At 37.3% G+C, this 15,211-nt stretch overlaps 1 protein-coding gene across 2 annotated transcripts; it reads right to left on the bottom strand.

The window, feature by feature from the left end:
- Positions 1 to 1,680: 1,680 nt before the first annotated feature.
- LOC113309256 (26S proteasome non-ATPase regulatory subunit 2 homolog A-like) lies at positions 1,681 to 12,393 on the bottom strand. Of its 2 annotated transcripts, none has more exons than XM_026557674.1 (25): positions 12,117 to 12,393; positions 11,926 to 12,026; positions 10,926 to 11,046; positions 10,761 to 10,820; positions 10,328 to 10,395; positions 9,355 to 9,397; positions 8,990 to 9,058; positions 8,810 to 8,848; positions 8,633 to 8,715; positions 7,853 to 7,967; positions 7,657 to 7,731; positions 7,035 to 7,193; positions 6,079 to 6,186; positions 5,855 to 5,959; positions 5,634 to 5,774; positions 5,445 to 5,549; positions 4,831 to 5,052; positions 4,262 to 4,375; positions 3,956 to 4,171; positions 3,527 to 3,586; positions 3,327 to 3,440; positions 3,119 to 3,204; positions 2,454 to 2,562; positions 2,155 to 2,333; positions 1,681 to 2,077 (listed from the first exon to the last, which is right to left on the bottom strand). In XM_026557674.1, exons 1-25 carry the CDS (start codon positions 12,228 to 12,230, stop codon positions 2,002 to 2,004), a joined length of 2,682 nt encoding a protein of 893 aa, XP_026413459.1. In that variant the 5' UTR covers positions 12,231 to 12,393; the 3' UTR covers positions 1,681 to 2,001. The 2 variants fall into 2 exon arrangements, with proteins under 2 accessions (XP_026413459.1, XP_026413460.1); XM_026557675.1 differs by having other exon boundaries at positions 1,686 to 2,077; positions 8,990 to 9,055.
- Between the last annotated feature and the right edge of the window lie 2,818 nt (positions 12,394 to 15,211).

Consider the following 15,211-nt stretch of genomic DNA (forward strand, 5'->3'; position numbering starts at 1 on the left):
CCCTGATTTGGGGGAATTTGGGGATTTTTGTGTAGGAACCCTAATTGATTAATTTGGGTATAAATAGAAGGTGTTTTGTGTTGTTGTGGGTATGCCTGGATTAGCCAGAGCACCCTTTGGAGGCCTGGATTAGCCAGTGCTCTCCACTGTTAGGTTTTGTAATCTTCTGTTTTAATTCCAAGTTTCAATTTCAATTACTCTTTATGTTTATCATGTTCAAATTTCATGTGCTAGGGTTTAGATGAAACTCTTGATTGTATGTTAAGATAGTTAGTAATCATGTCATTGTTCTTGTAGTGCTAAAAATGAGTTAGGACTGCTAGTAGCCATTTGAACAAGCAAGCCTGTGATCAGCTGTGTTGTAGAAAGACAGCTGATGCTAGGGGTAAGTGAGTGATAATGGTTAAGAATTCAGCCCATTAGAAGGATTGTGCTCAAATGCCTTAGGATTGATAGATTAATTGGTTGTTACAAGTAAGCATGTGATCAACTGTGCTGTAGAAAGACAGCTGATGCTAGGGGTATGCTAGTAAAATTAGTTGATAAATCACCCATTATAGTATTTCCTGAGATGAAACAAGATATGATTCGATTAGATGCTGCCTTAGCTTAGGACCAAGAAGTGGATTCAATGCCTTAGTAACTTCACACAGTTCTGCATCTTTTTCATTCACTGCACTAGTTCACTGCCTTAGGCTCACTGCCTTTGTTTAACTTCCACTGTCACTATCACTGCCACTGTCACAATCATTGATTCATTAGTTCACTGCCACTGCTTAGCTTAGAGAACTAGCTTAGCTTAGGAAAGCTTCAACTCACACCCAAGTCCCTGTGGAAATGACCCGTATTTGCCCTGTATACAATCGACACTGTGCACTTGCGGTTAACAAGTAGGCTTCTTCATTGTCTTATTTTCTTACACTCTTAAAAGCCTACCACTTAGGAATCAATAATGTTAGTGTTGTTCAATTAGAGAAGAACCACTGATTTTGTAGAGAGAGTTAGGCATTCACCAAGAGGGTGAATGGCCTGTTTGGTCCATGTGATGGACGGGTTGTGTAATCTTCCTTTAGTGCAATAAAATGGGTTGTTGCAGTAATCTTTGTGTTCATCATGTTGCTGATTTGTGTGAGTTGATCAATTGGTTTGATGCATGGCAGAACCTCTTATGTTTATGGGGACATGAAGAGTTAGAGAGAAAGAAGAAAAGACTTCCGTTGTGCAATGCCTTATGAGTGAAGGCAGATGCGTACTTTGATGCAAGTATGCAAGGCTGAGTGATTGTGGATGAAGATGATTCACTGAACCACAATCATTGTCGGTCATGTCCCATGAAAATTTTAGGCATCCCATGAAAATTTTAGGCGATTAAATGGACATGTGACAGCAAGCCAGACGGTGGTAATTCTTCCATGTTGCATCTAATATCCAGGCTTCGTACAGTCTAGTGCACCAGAATAGCACCAGACTGTAAAAAGAATTGCGAAAAAAGGATACTTTGGGTAAGAAATGAGGCAGAGATCAGGGGCATAAATAAATTGTAATGCTTGGTAGAAAAGAGAGAATAAAATTTGTGTATGGTGAATTAGCTCTGGCGTAATCTTCAGCACTAGTCGATAGCCTACGAGTTGTCTATTTAATTGCATGTGCATGGGATGAGAGGATTTTCGAAGAAAAAAAAGTAATAGAACATTGAAACAGACATCACAAATAGGATAATAATCACTACCCTTCACTGTTTAAATACAAAACTGTGGCAACTCCAAATTAAATTGATCTCATAGAAGATTTTACACGAAATAACTATAAACCCACATGAGTTTCTTGCCCCATCTTTCCAGGAACAACTTTTTCTAAGGGAACTTGGTTGTCTATCATTTCGTCTGCAGGAGCTGTGGTCACCATGAATCACTAGGCATCATAACCATTTTCACACAGTAGTGTAGCAGCAACCCATCTCCAGAATCGAGCTTCTCCCAGTCACAAGTGCTTAAAATTGGTCTAATTGTCCTCCTGGTAATCTGGGTTTTCTCTAAGCACGACAAATCCTTCAAGAATGGGTGAAAGGGGAACGTACCTAAACAAAAGCACCAGTTATATTAGCAAGCGATTTCTACTTCAAAACTTTATGTGAAAATTCAGAGGTATCTTTACTTGTCTGTAGCGAGCTCTGCTCTATCACCAGCAGCTAAAAGAACAGGCGTCGAGTGTGTCTGAAATCCGGTGATCGTCTTGGGCCGACCAGCCTGACCAACCACGTCCACGGCTTGCCCAACTCTTACAGGTACCGACAAAGGTTTTTGATTCTCATCCACAGTCATCAACATTCTCGGCTGTAAGCATTACACCGGAAGAAAAGAGAAACAAATTCAGCTACAACAATCAACAAAGTTCCAACCAAAGCTCCTCTAACAGAAAAAGAAAGAAAAAACGAAAATAGAGGACAGTAGTACCTTCATGGCTAAAGCAAGAAAATAGAGCACGTAATGGTACTTCCCAAGAATAAGAGATTTCATGTCAAGGCAAGTATGGAGCAATACGATTAATCCAGCAAGTGCCGTCCTGAAGAGGGAAACCAAAACATTAAGGCTCATACCCACCACATGCCTCAGAAAATTGGAACTTCACTAATATCTACACAACAGGGCCCACAAAACTAAAAAGAATAATAACAATACTAAAATCCTGGACTCAAATCCTGGACTCTTGAATTAGTGTTCCAACCTAAAACATGCACTATCCCAAGTCTTCAGGTAAAAAATATATGTGCTACTCTATATCATTCTGAGCACTTGAGACAACTAACTCGAGATTCAAAAATGTTAGGACTCTTTGAGGAAAACTAATTACGAGGTCGAAAAAGAGCTGTGCTGACAGCAGAACTAGGTCAATCAAATGCCTAACACTATGAATTTTGCTTTCTTGAGTTAATTTATAAACCCATGTGAAAAATAAACCCATGTGTTAATTTATAAATCTTTCATAAAAGGTCAAACAGGGTGAGAGCAAAGAGTCTTGAGCAGCCCCTTCCAAGTATGCACATATTCCTTCACTTAAACTAGACCGGTACTAGAGACCTTCGACAGTAATAATGAACATGTTAAGGATGTCAACTTACGGGGAGAGAAGAAACCGCTCAGAATGGTGAGGAGCAAGAGTAAGTAAACCCTTTCCCATATGCACGAGACCTTGAGCAATCCGAACCTACAGATGCAGCGGAATCCAATAATAAGAAAAACAAGAGAAGTAAAAGTGTATAACAATTAAAACTTTGAAATTGAAACTAAACAGAGGAAAAAAAAATGACTGGCACGGGATGAGCATACACAAAACAAGAGGCTGGCTTCTTTGTAATAATAACTTGAAAGATTGCGAAGCATGCTAGCTATTCGAGCATTATTGGTACCAGCACCTATCAACCCCAAAGATATAGTCGCTGCCTGTAGAAACCAAGAAGGAATTATGACAAAATAACTTATACAAATACAGTACAGAATGGATAATGTATTCGGCAAAACAAACGTACCATTGCTACTTCTGAGTCCGTGTCATGGCTAAGTCTGCTTAATGTATCCATAACATTTACCTGGGGAACAAATACCAAGTGAATTTAGCAAACTAGAGATCAATCACGCTGAGAAACAAGGACGCTAAAACTGCATAGTTGCTCCAAAGACAGAGCTGGTCACCTCATTAAGATTATAAAAATTTGACTTTGAACATGGCATCATAAACAAATTACAATCTTCTAAGAAATATGCAAGTTGCAACAAAGAGAGCCACACGAAGTGGTTCAGGAGTAGATCATGTAAGTTTCTACCAACCGTAAATGGCACAACCCCCGCTTGGAATCATCTAAGAAATAACTAATATAATGAAGTGAGGCCTGTCAACGATACCACATTTGCAATTACTAAAGATAAAATAAAAATGTCTCTGTCGACAGATTGGCTACCTTTGGGTTTGAGATGCAGAGGAGTCCAAGAGCCAATGGAACTGCTCGACGAATATTCTGCTCTCCATATTGTAACATGTGCTCTAGTGATCGAATTGTCATATCAAGGCCAAGTTCTTCAGCCATTGCTACCATAGCTATTCCAAGCACAGCAGGTCCTTGATGGGTCTCACCCTTCTCAAGATGTTGAGAACATTCCCCAAGAAGATGCTGAACCTGTACGAATAATGAAGACATTAGATCCTTAATGTAACTAATAGAATCCTTGGAGTGCTACATAGATGAGAGAGATACAATATACAGAACCTTGAGGACATTCCCAGTGCCAGCATAGGCACAAGATAATAAGGTCATATCACAATATTTTTTTATCTTTTCATGAAATGTCTTGGAAACTTCTGCAGTAGCCTCCACATTTTCCTGCCAACATCAAAAGTTGGGAAGAAATATAATATTAGATTCAGAAACTGACGAGAAACATTTTCATTTTTACATAGAGATGTTGTTATCAACGTCGTATCATATTTGACCCTCGTGGGCAACATGCCAAGAGATCCAAAACCAATTGGTATCCAAGAAAAATTTACATGATAGGAAATAAGCTAAAAACCCCTATGTTGTTGCATTTTTATTGTGCTGAAAGGTATGTGCCCTATTTGCCTTTCAAATTTAAAGGCACAATGCAAAGTTCAAGTCTATGATCAAATCTGATGTTCTCCATAGCGAATCAAGTCCAAAAAGAAAAAAAATTGCATCATGGCAATTTCTCCTGGACACCAAGCAGCACCAAAGCAATTAAACGGAAAAATATTCAGAAGTTCATGTAGAAGCGCACCAATTTTAAAACTCATTAGGAGATTAGAACTTCAAATTACCTGCTTCCCGAGATACAGAAGACCAAGTCCGAGTGGTAGAAGCCGAGTGAGAGGCTCCCCAAGCTCAGCCTCATTACGATCCATCAAGGCAAGTATAATGGACTGTGCAACATCCGCATGGCACGAACCCACGAAGACCAAGCCCAGAGAGATTGCAGTAAATGCAATCACATCCAGTGGGGCATTTGAATCTCCCAGAATTGGAGATAATTGCTTGTAGATCTGCAACACCATCTAACAATCAAATTCCACGTATATCTAAGATAAACTGGTCAGACAAGGTTCATTATGCTACAGTAACTTGCTAGGTGATTGTGTTTCATCTGTTGCTGTTGTATTGAGAAGTTGCTTGTACTGCTAAATATGCACACAGACTTATCAAATTCTCTTCCACCTAATCGAATCTCTATGTTGTAGACAGCAAAACTGCTCGCCACAAACTAGATGGCTTAAACGCAGGATCATATATATGTAGCTAATAGACTCATTCCTTTCCCTACATAACCCTACATAACTGTTCTCGGACATCGTAATCATCACACTCAGATAGTTATCATGACAACACTTTCAAAACAAAGAACAAATTGATACGTTGTGAAGTTCAAAGATTGCACCTGCTCATTTTGGGTTCCTGCATATGCTAAACCTAGCCCCATAATTGCTCCGATGCGGACAGTTGAATCTTCTTTATTTATATAGTCGGAAAGAAGCGCCATTGCCTGAAGAGAAAAAAAGTGTACGACATAAGCATGTTACTGTGATGCCTACATATAATATGAACACAAAACACTAAAGATACCCACAGGATCGCAATCGTGTTTGATACTGCAGTTGACAATTCCAACACCTAACAATGCACCAGCAATAACGTGGTTGTCATTGCTGTGAAAGTACTTGTCAAGCTGTGAAAGACCATTGTCCACATCCCATAACAAGATCATACCCTACAAGCACGAAAAGAAGTGTTATAAATCACAGATAACAGATGCAACATTACAAAAGAAGCAGAAGCACAAATACATACCAGACTTGCTGCTGCACTAGCCTTGCCATGTTCCTTATTCTTATACAGCCATCCTCCTGTAGTACCACCACTTGAAGCGTCTGAAGGGACTGTCATCAACTTATCCTAAATATAAAAATATTCAGTACAAGTACTCCAACTAACAAAGAAACAAACAACCAACTGCTAAATGCATAAAAACATTCAGTAACAAAGAAACAAACAATCAACTGCTAAATGCCTACCTGACCAAAACCCGCATTTACAAATGCATTCACAAATGTAGCAGCTAAATTCTGCCTGGCCGAATCAACACTTGCACCAGCACTAGCCCTGCCGTCAATCAAGTGCGCCTAAAAAGCAAGACAGACACCCAGGAAAAAAATGCACAGTAAGGATCAAACTAAAGACAGGTAACAAAGCTCGAGCACAACACAAGGATAGAGCAGTGGAGATCTATCACCAAAACTGTAACATCAAAAGAGCAGTTCATCCAGACAATCCTAACAGATCATATCATTTCATATAAAAAGTGTCACTACATGTCACACATGAAAAATCCTAAAACATCATATCATGGATTTAATATAACAAGCACAGACGTGTTATTCATAGATCTTCAATCTGGAGCTTGTTTAAATGATGGAACAAGTCAAATCCATCTCTAGCTTTTTGGAAATCTGAATTAAGATATATGATGACACTTTTTCCCAACTTATGGACTAATGGGATTCATCACGTCGATGAGCCTGTAACATATCATACATAGAATACAAGCTCATGAGACTGTCTACTGGTTCCTAAAACAAAGAGCAACTTGTTTGTTTATTTGTTCAAAGAACAAAGTGCTCCACATTTCCTCAGGCATCATATTGTGTGTCTCATATCCAGAAACCCACTTGATACTCCTTTCCATGATATTGCTTGTCGCAGTAAGTTCATGGTACATTGCAACAACATAAGAAATATCAGGTGATTTCACATGCTAAATGTAACCCTAATAAGATCGTGATGTAACAAAGAGACAGCATATCAGGCACTGATATGCAACAAAAAAAATGAACAATTGCAATACAAGGTAAATTCAGATTCACAAGAACCATTGACTTTGACAAGAACAACCAGACAAGAACATCCAGAGTTTAACGAGGAAAAAAACCATTAAAGAAAAAAGAGAAGGAACAATTCACTTTATAAATACCTTATAAATATCTTCAGGAGACTTGGGTTCCATGACCTCAATGTCACGAGCAAGATTGAGATAGCCTTCACTTAGTTTCATATTGTTTAAGATCTCTTGACATGACTCCCTTTCATCGTCATCAGAAATCATTTCCTCCTCCAGCACAAAATGAACACCCTGCGTTATAAAAGTACGATTAGCACAAATGGTCATCCAACCAGTTAAGAGTGAAGTACTTCGTATATACATACAATGAATTAAATCGGCACTTTAGATTCTTAATTCGTGACGGCACAAAGAATTGGGTTTTAACATGTATAATTAGATATCAATACTATGTTATTAGCTGTACTTCGAAGTCAGATTTAAAAAGAAGCTGATTAATCATGTGACTTTTGGACCACTTAATTGGATGGAGATTCAACTGAATCGGGAAAAGGAACTGAGGACCAGATCCTAGTCAGACATCAACTTTGATTTAAAAAGAGAATCTTGATTTGACAAGTAACCAAACAAATCTGTCTCCCCCTCCGATGGAAACCCGGTATACAGTAATGGCAGTTCTCTATTTGGATTTTCATATTACACCAGAAAGTTGAAACACTAAGTAGTAATCAATGCTAACGAATTATTAACTTACATGTCGTGCAAGAATATAACAGAACTGCTTTTTCCGTTGAATATCATTGCACGATTTAAACATATCCTTCACATACTGCAAGAATAAACACCAAGTATGAAAAATCAGGAGTGTGAAACAAAAATAACAATGACGAAATGAGAAGTATATAAGAGACTAAGAGAAACAAAAAAGAAGAACTGTAAGGATCTTGCACCTGCAAATTATCCAGGCCAATTGCAATCCGAAGTGACAAAGGGTACTCATCGAACTTCAGATAGATCACATATGCTATTTCTAGAACCAACAGATCATCGGGTCCAGGTAGGTAGCTGCAATATGCAACAACTTCTTATCAGCACACACCAAAACAGAAAAAACTAATCAAGTAAAAACAGCACTGCGTGACTGCGCCACTACTTAATGTGGCCAGTCATGTAGAGTGAACTAAGATCAATAATGGGACCTTTTATATTCTGCAGCACACAGTATTTTATACAATTTGCTTCTGAAAAAAAAAATACAATTCTGCTTCTATCATGAGTTCAATCAACCTTAAGCCTCCACCAAAAGCATGCTATTTGATTAATTAAATAAGAGAAAGAATTCTTTAAATATCCGAAGTACATATATAAGATATCCAGCATAGCATAAATTTCCAGACTGTCCACAAAATTTTATAACAAGGAGTAAAGTATATTCCATGATAAAAATAAAGATAAACAAGTGAATGACGGCCAAAAAACTCAGGTGCCTTAATTCTTCTACTGTACAGAACATGCACAATTAATTATCTTACTTGACAGTTGACATAGAGAACTAAAAGAAGCAATTCACAATACAATTAGACTATCTCCTAAATTTTCTAAATGCTTCGAGAAAATTTGGTTTATGTCTGCTATTTAGGGAAGCATACATGTCAACACTTACGACACAGTTCCAGCATGCATGTAATAGTATCAGATGAATTCTTATAGTGTATTAAAAGACAAATCACCTGGCCAGACTAACTAGGTACATGCATGTCCTTTTGTAATTTGCACCATCAACATGCTCAACTAACAAATCAAGGTCCTCAACCTGGAACAATAGTAAAACACATGTCAAATTTATTTTCGTGCCGATTGGCAAATAACATAAGGAACACCTACGAGAGGATTAAAGAAGAGATTACCTCCATTAGAAGATCAGCGGCTTCAGGCTCCGCATTGTGCTGTAACACCATTAAACAAATGAATAAAAATGAGCCTGCTATAGTATACAAAAACTAATTCCACATGAAATATTAAAATACAGAGTATCAAAGAAATCTTCAGTTTCTGAATTGATCATCAGCTACCATACGTAACTATACCTTCATGTGGAAGGCAACGATTTGCTGCACCAGCCCCATCAAATCTTCAATTTTGGCATCTTCAATCTGCTATATAGAAGCAAGAATAGTAATAAAGCAACTAACAAGCACGAAAGAAGAAAACAACACAACTTTTATATAGGAAGTCTTTTCATGAATATAGATGAATGTCCGTATCACTGTTAACCAACACAAAACATGTAGGACTGAACATCAAGGCGTACTTTTATACTTTTATTTTGTTGGAGATATTACCACCGATGGTTTCGTGAACAGTTCCAAATCTATAATTTTAAAACTGAGCTAACCACGACTTAAACATTATAGAAGCATTAATTTCAATTTAAACATCACAAGCATCTAACCTGTCGCGTCGCATATTCTTGTGAGATTTCTCCCGCAAGGTTCCTGGTAAAAAATATAAACATTTAGATGAAGAGGAGCTAAATTACTTACGAAAAAGGCAGAAAAGACCTGAGACTGGAGAAGCAGACAACATATAACTTGACCAACAGAACGTACAACAACTTGCTTGACGACATAACTCATTAACTAAACGAGACTCGAGAAGCTCATATGAAAATACTTGCAAATACAGAAACAAGTAAGTGATCATATATGAGTTTTTCAAATATAACATTATAAAACGGCATCCTGTGAGCTTCTAGACTGTTACAATTACATTGAAAACGGCTCTACTAGGTGCGAAATGTCGGTTCTAATATCAGAATATCAGATCTGTTACATGCTAAAAGGTGGCAACTGAAATGATAAACTATTTAAAGAGAAGTAAAAATAACTTAGACAAATAAGTTGACAGTTGGCCTTCACGGTAAAGAGTGATTTGTAAAAATCTACTTAAAACAGTTCTTAAAAGTTATAATATAGAAACCTGGGTTAACTGTAGTCTAAAAGAACCTCCACTTTAATTGCTCATTTTATACTCGTACAAATTATCATAAAAGACTCGGAATTCACATGGCATTCCATGTGCAGTTTGTACTAGTAAACTGTGAAAAAGATTGATGACATCCGGAAATCCTTAACATGTCACTTCCACTTATAATATAATAAACTAGTAGCACTACCACCTCTTCAATTGCTCATCTTATACTCTTGCAAAATATCATAAAAGACGCGGGATTTACATGGCATTCCAAAAATCCTTAACATGTCACTTCCACTTATAATATAATAAACTACTAGCACTACCACCATGATTACAAGTTATATTTGTGAAGCACGTGAAATGAATTGTTGTAGACAACAACTAAGCATTACACAAAACGTTTTAAAGGCTTCCAGCTGCAATTAGACCTTTGGGGACAAAATACTTACCTAACATATTCATGGCCCCACGAACCAATATCTCCCTCTGAACCCAACAATCTGTATTTAAGGCTCTCCTGCACAGGCAAAAAGAAAATAAGAGAAAATAAATAATAATAATAGTACTTCGAAGAGCAGAACAATAACTACCCAAAAATTAATGTAGAAACCATTTAATTTTAATTTTTACAAAATAATATGTGCATATTAGGTATGGAGTAAAAGACCAGAGTTTCCGTTCCACAACCTAGATAAGGAGGGAATACATCGGGAATCAAGTTCAGTTCTGGTACCATATTCATATCCACAATAAAAGGTCAAACCCACAAATTGTGTAAAAAGAAAGAAAAATTGTAGTATTTGAAGTTTCTTGTCACGTTAATATTTTACTTGAAATCAAAGATTAAATGCTAAAAAAGGAAACTTTAAGGAGTTTGCCTACCCGTTCTCCTTCAGCTGACATTGTCAAGGCCAAAACTGATAGTATGTCCGCAAGGTATTTCTGTAAATGTAAATAAAATAGAAGAAGTTAAAAAGCATAACTACATAAGCCTAAGGACTTCTTGCAAATATTTATACCTAAAAATCTACAGCAACAAATGTGTACCTTCAGTTCTGAATCTTCCATTGTAGCAAAATAAGTCTTTAGAGTTCCATAATGTGGTCGGAGAAACTTAAGTGGCTTTGGCACAGAAGTCATTGAGCTAGTTGAGGTTCGAATCTCCTGCCTACAAGATGAGAAAAAGAAACGGTACATAAATTGTAAGCTAAATCTTATGGGATTTGTTGAGGCAGGACTACAAATAATAATAAGTTTAAAATGTAGAATCAGTCCTAAAAAGAACAACCAAGTATAGGTGCATTAAAAAGAGAGACCAGAGCAAATAATAGGAACAATTGAGAGCATTTTTGAATAGCCAGGATAAGGGAATGAGAGTTTAAAATACGACTAAGAACTAGAGCCAAAAAAAAAATACAATTAATGTAGTACTGTTGTTTATGACAAGCTGGTCTGACACTTGGGATCACATGTAATGCAGGTTACAAACATAAAATCAACATCAAAGCTAACTTAGCCATAGTTTTGTCCATCGTCTGAAATATAGAGCTTATCCCGACAAAATGAAGCAGCACGTCAGCGTTTTCACCTTAACAACTAAGACATATATGTGTATGATTTTTTCAACACAGAATTCTAATGAGTTTTGCAAGTAACACGTGACACATATCTTAGAGAAGAATCTGTGCTTAAAAGGGTTTTAAAACTTCTATGTTGAACAGCTCTAAAACAGGATGCACAAACGCAAGTTCATTCTATCAATGATATTTTAGTGATTAGGCGTAACCACCCATACTAGACTAGGTGACTCCCGGGCAGTACTGACAAAATGAAGCCTTCCTTCGCATGTAACTACACCATATGCCACTAACTTGGAACCTAGAATGATGCAGAACAGAAGGAAATAACATGACCCAAAATTCTCAATAGTGACACAGATTTCAATCAATTTCAGAAAAGAACTCGGTGGGAGCCATGAAACTACTGTAACAAATATAAAAACCCTAGAAAAATATCAAAAAAAAAAGATTTGATAAAAACTACATACCTCATACTTTCAAGGGCCATTTTCTGCAGTCCAGGCGAGGGATCCTGAACCCTCACAACATAAAGCTCCAATTGCTGCTTAAGAGCCAAATCTTCATCCGACTGTAATTTCAAATAAGTAGAACCATTCAGTTAAATCAAAAGTTTCAAATCCGAACAAAAAACACACTAAAAGTTAGGGTTTTTACTAACCAAGTCTTCATCTTTCTTCTCATCCTTCTTCTTCTTAGGATCTTTTGCTGGTACTTTCAAAGAAGCTTCTTCTGTAGGTTCGGCATTATTCTTTTTAGGGTTTGGATCAGTCATCTTCAAATCTGTAGTTTCAGCAGAGCAGAAAGTAAAGTAATTTTAAAGTGGTAGTTTGCAAACCCTAAATAGATATTTAGGTTTTGTTTGATCACTTCTAAGTAGCGATTTCAAAATTTGTGCAGACGAAGTATGGCTAGATCGATTCGTTTAATGAGGTCACTGGCACTGCTGGGGATATATATTTGGGTTTTTTTTTTCTTTTGGGGCTAGATAAAAGTATTCCAATTTGAGCGGGCCTGAACCGAGATAAAAGGCCGGTTTATTTGTTTGAATATCAGGTGGGCTTTAGTCCAAAGCAACAGCCCAGTGAGGACCTTGGTTGTCATTAACAAAAAAAAAAATGTGTTTGATAGCAAAGAAGTGAAACAATTACATGGAAAGCGATACATAAGGCCTATTCCTATGGGTATGCCCAAAAAAAAATGTTGTTTGGCATACCAGGTGGCATGGCAAACCATTTGTGCCACTATGGGAAAATCACGGAGCGACCGAGTTTCTAGCGATCGTTATTGACTCCAGCGCTGGCATTATAATCAATTTCGCCAACGTTCGACTTTTTGACGCCTATAAATACCGCACCTTATTCTTTTCTCTTCTCAAATCTTTTGATTTTCTTAAACTTCTGTTCTTAAACTTAAACAATTATATTTTGATTTTCTTAAACAAATATGGAGAGAAGAAAAAGAAATAGAAAAGTCAAAGGATGTACTAGTACCCTAGATAGTGGAATAAGTTTTGTTGTGGATACAAATTATGAGTTTGGTAATGTCATACAAGTAGTCGGTAAAGGTATGTTCTCTAATCACATATCTGACCATGAGGAGCGAGCTAATTCAGTAAATCTAAGAGGTGGATGGTCTGAGTTACGTACGATTTTTCAATTACTTCCCCTTGTTGTTCAAGAGAGAGTTAGAAGATATCCTTGGCGACATTTATATCAAATACAACCTAGAAACCACAGGACTCAAGGAGTTCAAGTTATATTAGAACGATGGTGGAAGACTACAAACACGTTCTTTTTCAAGGACTTTGAATACGGTAAGTCAGTTTTTTCTAGTGATTTAATTTTTAGATTATGTGTTTTGTTTTATAGAAATCAACAAATTCTAATTTTGAATAATTATTGTTAATAGGAGTTACACCGATAGGTTTGTACATGTTAACGGGAATTCCATGTGCTGGAAACTTATTTTCATTTAACAAACTAAATTGGTTATCAGAATATAAATGGAAACAAAGACTTCCCTTATATTCAAGTGATGTAGAAGGAAATGTTTCATATAGACAATTAAAAGCGCAAGGGTTAAAAGTGGCTGGGTTGAAAGCATTTTTTATACGTTATGTTAGGAAAATTAATGGAAACAGGGTAGCTGGTAATGAATATTTGTTCCCCGACCATTATGAGGAGCTCGAACGTCTGTTTGTATTGTGGATACTAGGCTGATGTCTATTTCCAAATGCTAGCTCAGTGGTGTTAATTGGGTTTCTCGAAGCATTAGAAGATTTAGAGCAAGCACCAACATATGATCGGGGGTCTACGATTTTATCAGAGATTTACATGGCCCTGGGTGATTGCTCGACGTGTGTCAAAGATAGTTTTAATGCTTTTCGGGGAGTTCTGGAGGTAAGAACCAATATTTTCACACTATGTATTTGTTTGTAATTTTCACATGGAAAATTTAATAACCAATAATGTTATTATTTTCAGTATTGGTGGTATACATATTTCTGTGTTTCGGAACCTTCTCTTAAGAATCATACCAATGTATTTCCGATCATACGGAAGTATGATTCCGAGAATTGGGAACCTACACGGATTGAAGATGGTCAACATATTGTTATTGTTCATAAGATTCAGCAGTTCTGTAGAACAAGCCTTAACCTTGTCTCCCAGCCGTGTGAAGCAATACCTGAGTTTGAAGAAGAACTAGCTCAGAGAATGGTACAGCTAAGCCTTACAAGGATGGTGTTATACAGCCCTATTTCTGAAAAGGGTGTTTGGTATTATGGTGAAAGACAACTTATTCAGTTGCAAAGAAGATCAGTGATATCCGTCAGCCCTTATCCCAGTTCAGATGTTTCAGGAGACGATTACTTCAAATTGATAAGGGAAGGTCATCATTGGCAAGAAGCTGATCAATTGATCCAGGATCCAATGGACAGAAATGACTACCTATCTTGGTATAACACTATTTTCAAGCCCAATATTGTTATGAAACCGCAAAGTTTGGGTCGGATGGATTTCCCAACTTTAGGTAGGATGCCACTTGCCGATGAATTTCTTCCTTCCCAACCTCCACCAGAGACGGGTGACACATTTGCATATCCTTCTCAAAGTTCATCGTCAAACATGCCACCATTTTCTTGGGACGTACATACTATATCCAGCACATCTGAAGAGATTGTTACTTATCCAATTGTTTCTAGTGCACTTGATCGGACTTATCCATACTTGGGGATCAATGCTACAGAGTTGCAGTATCAGACCCAGTTGAACGATTTTCATTTTCTACTTCAGGGATTTCAGAAATTGCACTTGGATGAGTTGCAAAAACTGAGGGACAACATGATGTTTGACATGAGTCAAGGATTTGATGGTAATGATGGTTCAGGTAGTAGTAGGGGAATGAGTCTCAATATTAGAGGAATGACCCAGTGGTAGAGCTGTTAGAGGAATGAGTACCAGTGGTATAGGAATGACTCGTTTGAGTCCCAGTGGTGGAGGAATGAGTCCAACTGGAAGTCAGCAAAGTCGTGGAAGTGAAAGAAGATTGAGACGTCGTTCTATGCAGGAGTTACCAGAAAGTTCTACTCCAAATATAGTGTTAGATAGTCAAGTAGTACGTGGTAGTGAAGAAAACATTGGCTTGGCTACAACTCCTGCACGTATGTTTTATCATATGCCAGCTGACATAATGACTCCAGGTGGTGGTGTGAACATGGAAGTAATTAGGAAATCGACTATGTATACCCCAATT

Source organism: Papaver somniferum, chromosome 9, assembly GCF_003573695.1.
Source record: "Papaver somniferum cultivar HN1 chromosome 9, ASM357369v1, whole genome shotgun sequence".
Taxonomy (NCBI): domain Eukaryota; kingdom Viridiplantae; phylum Streptophyta; class Magnoliopsida; order Ranunculales; family Papaveraceae; genus Papaver; species Papaver somniferum.

What these genes read in the sequence shown, in the direction of transcription:
- LOC113309256 (XM_026557674.1), bottom strand. Translation starts at nt 12,230, where the DNA reads ATGACTGATCCAAACCCTAAAAAGAATAATGCCGAACCTACAGAAGAA. An exon ending in GTTATATTCTTGCACGACAT is followed by an intron (nt 7,194 to 7,656) that starts GTAAGTTAATAA and finishes TTTATAACGCAG; the next exon opens with GGTGTTCATTTTGTGCTGGA. An exon ending in CGGACTCAGAAGTAGCAATG is followed by an intron (nt 3,441 to 3,526) that starts GTACGTTTGTTT and finishes TGGTTTCTACAG; the next exon opens with GCAGCGACTATATCTTTGGG.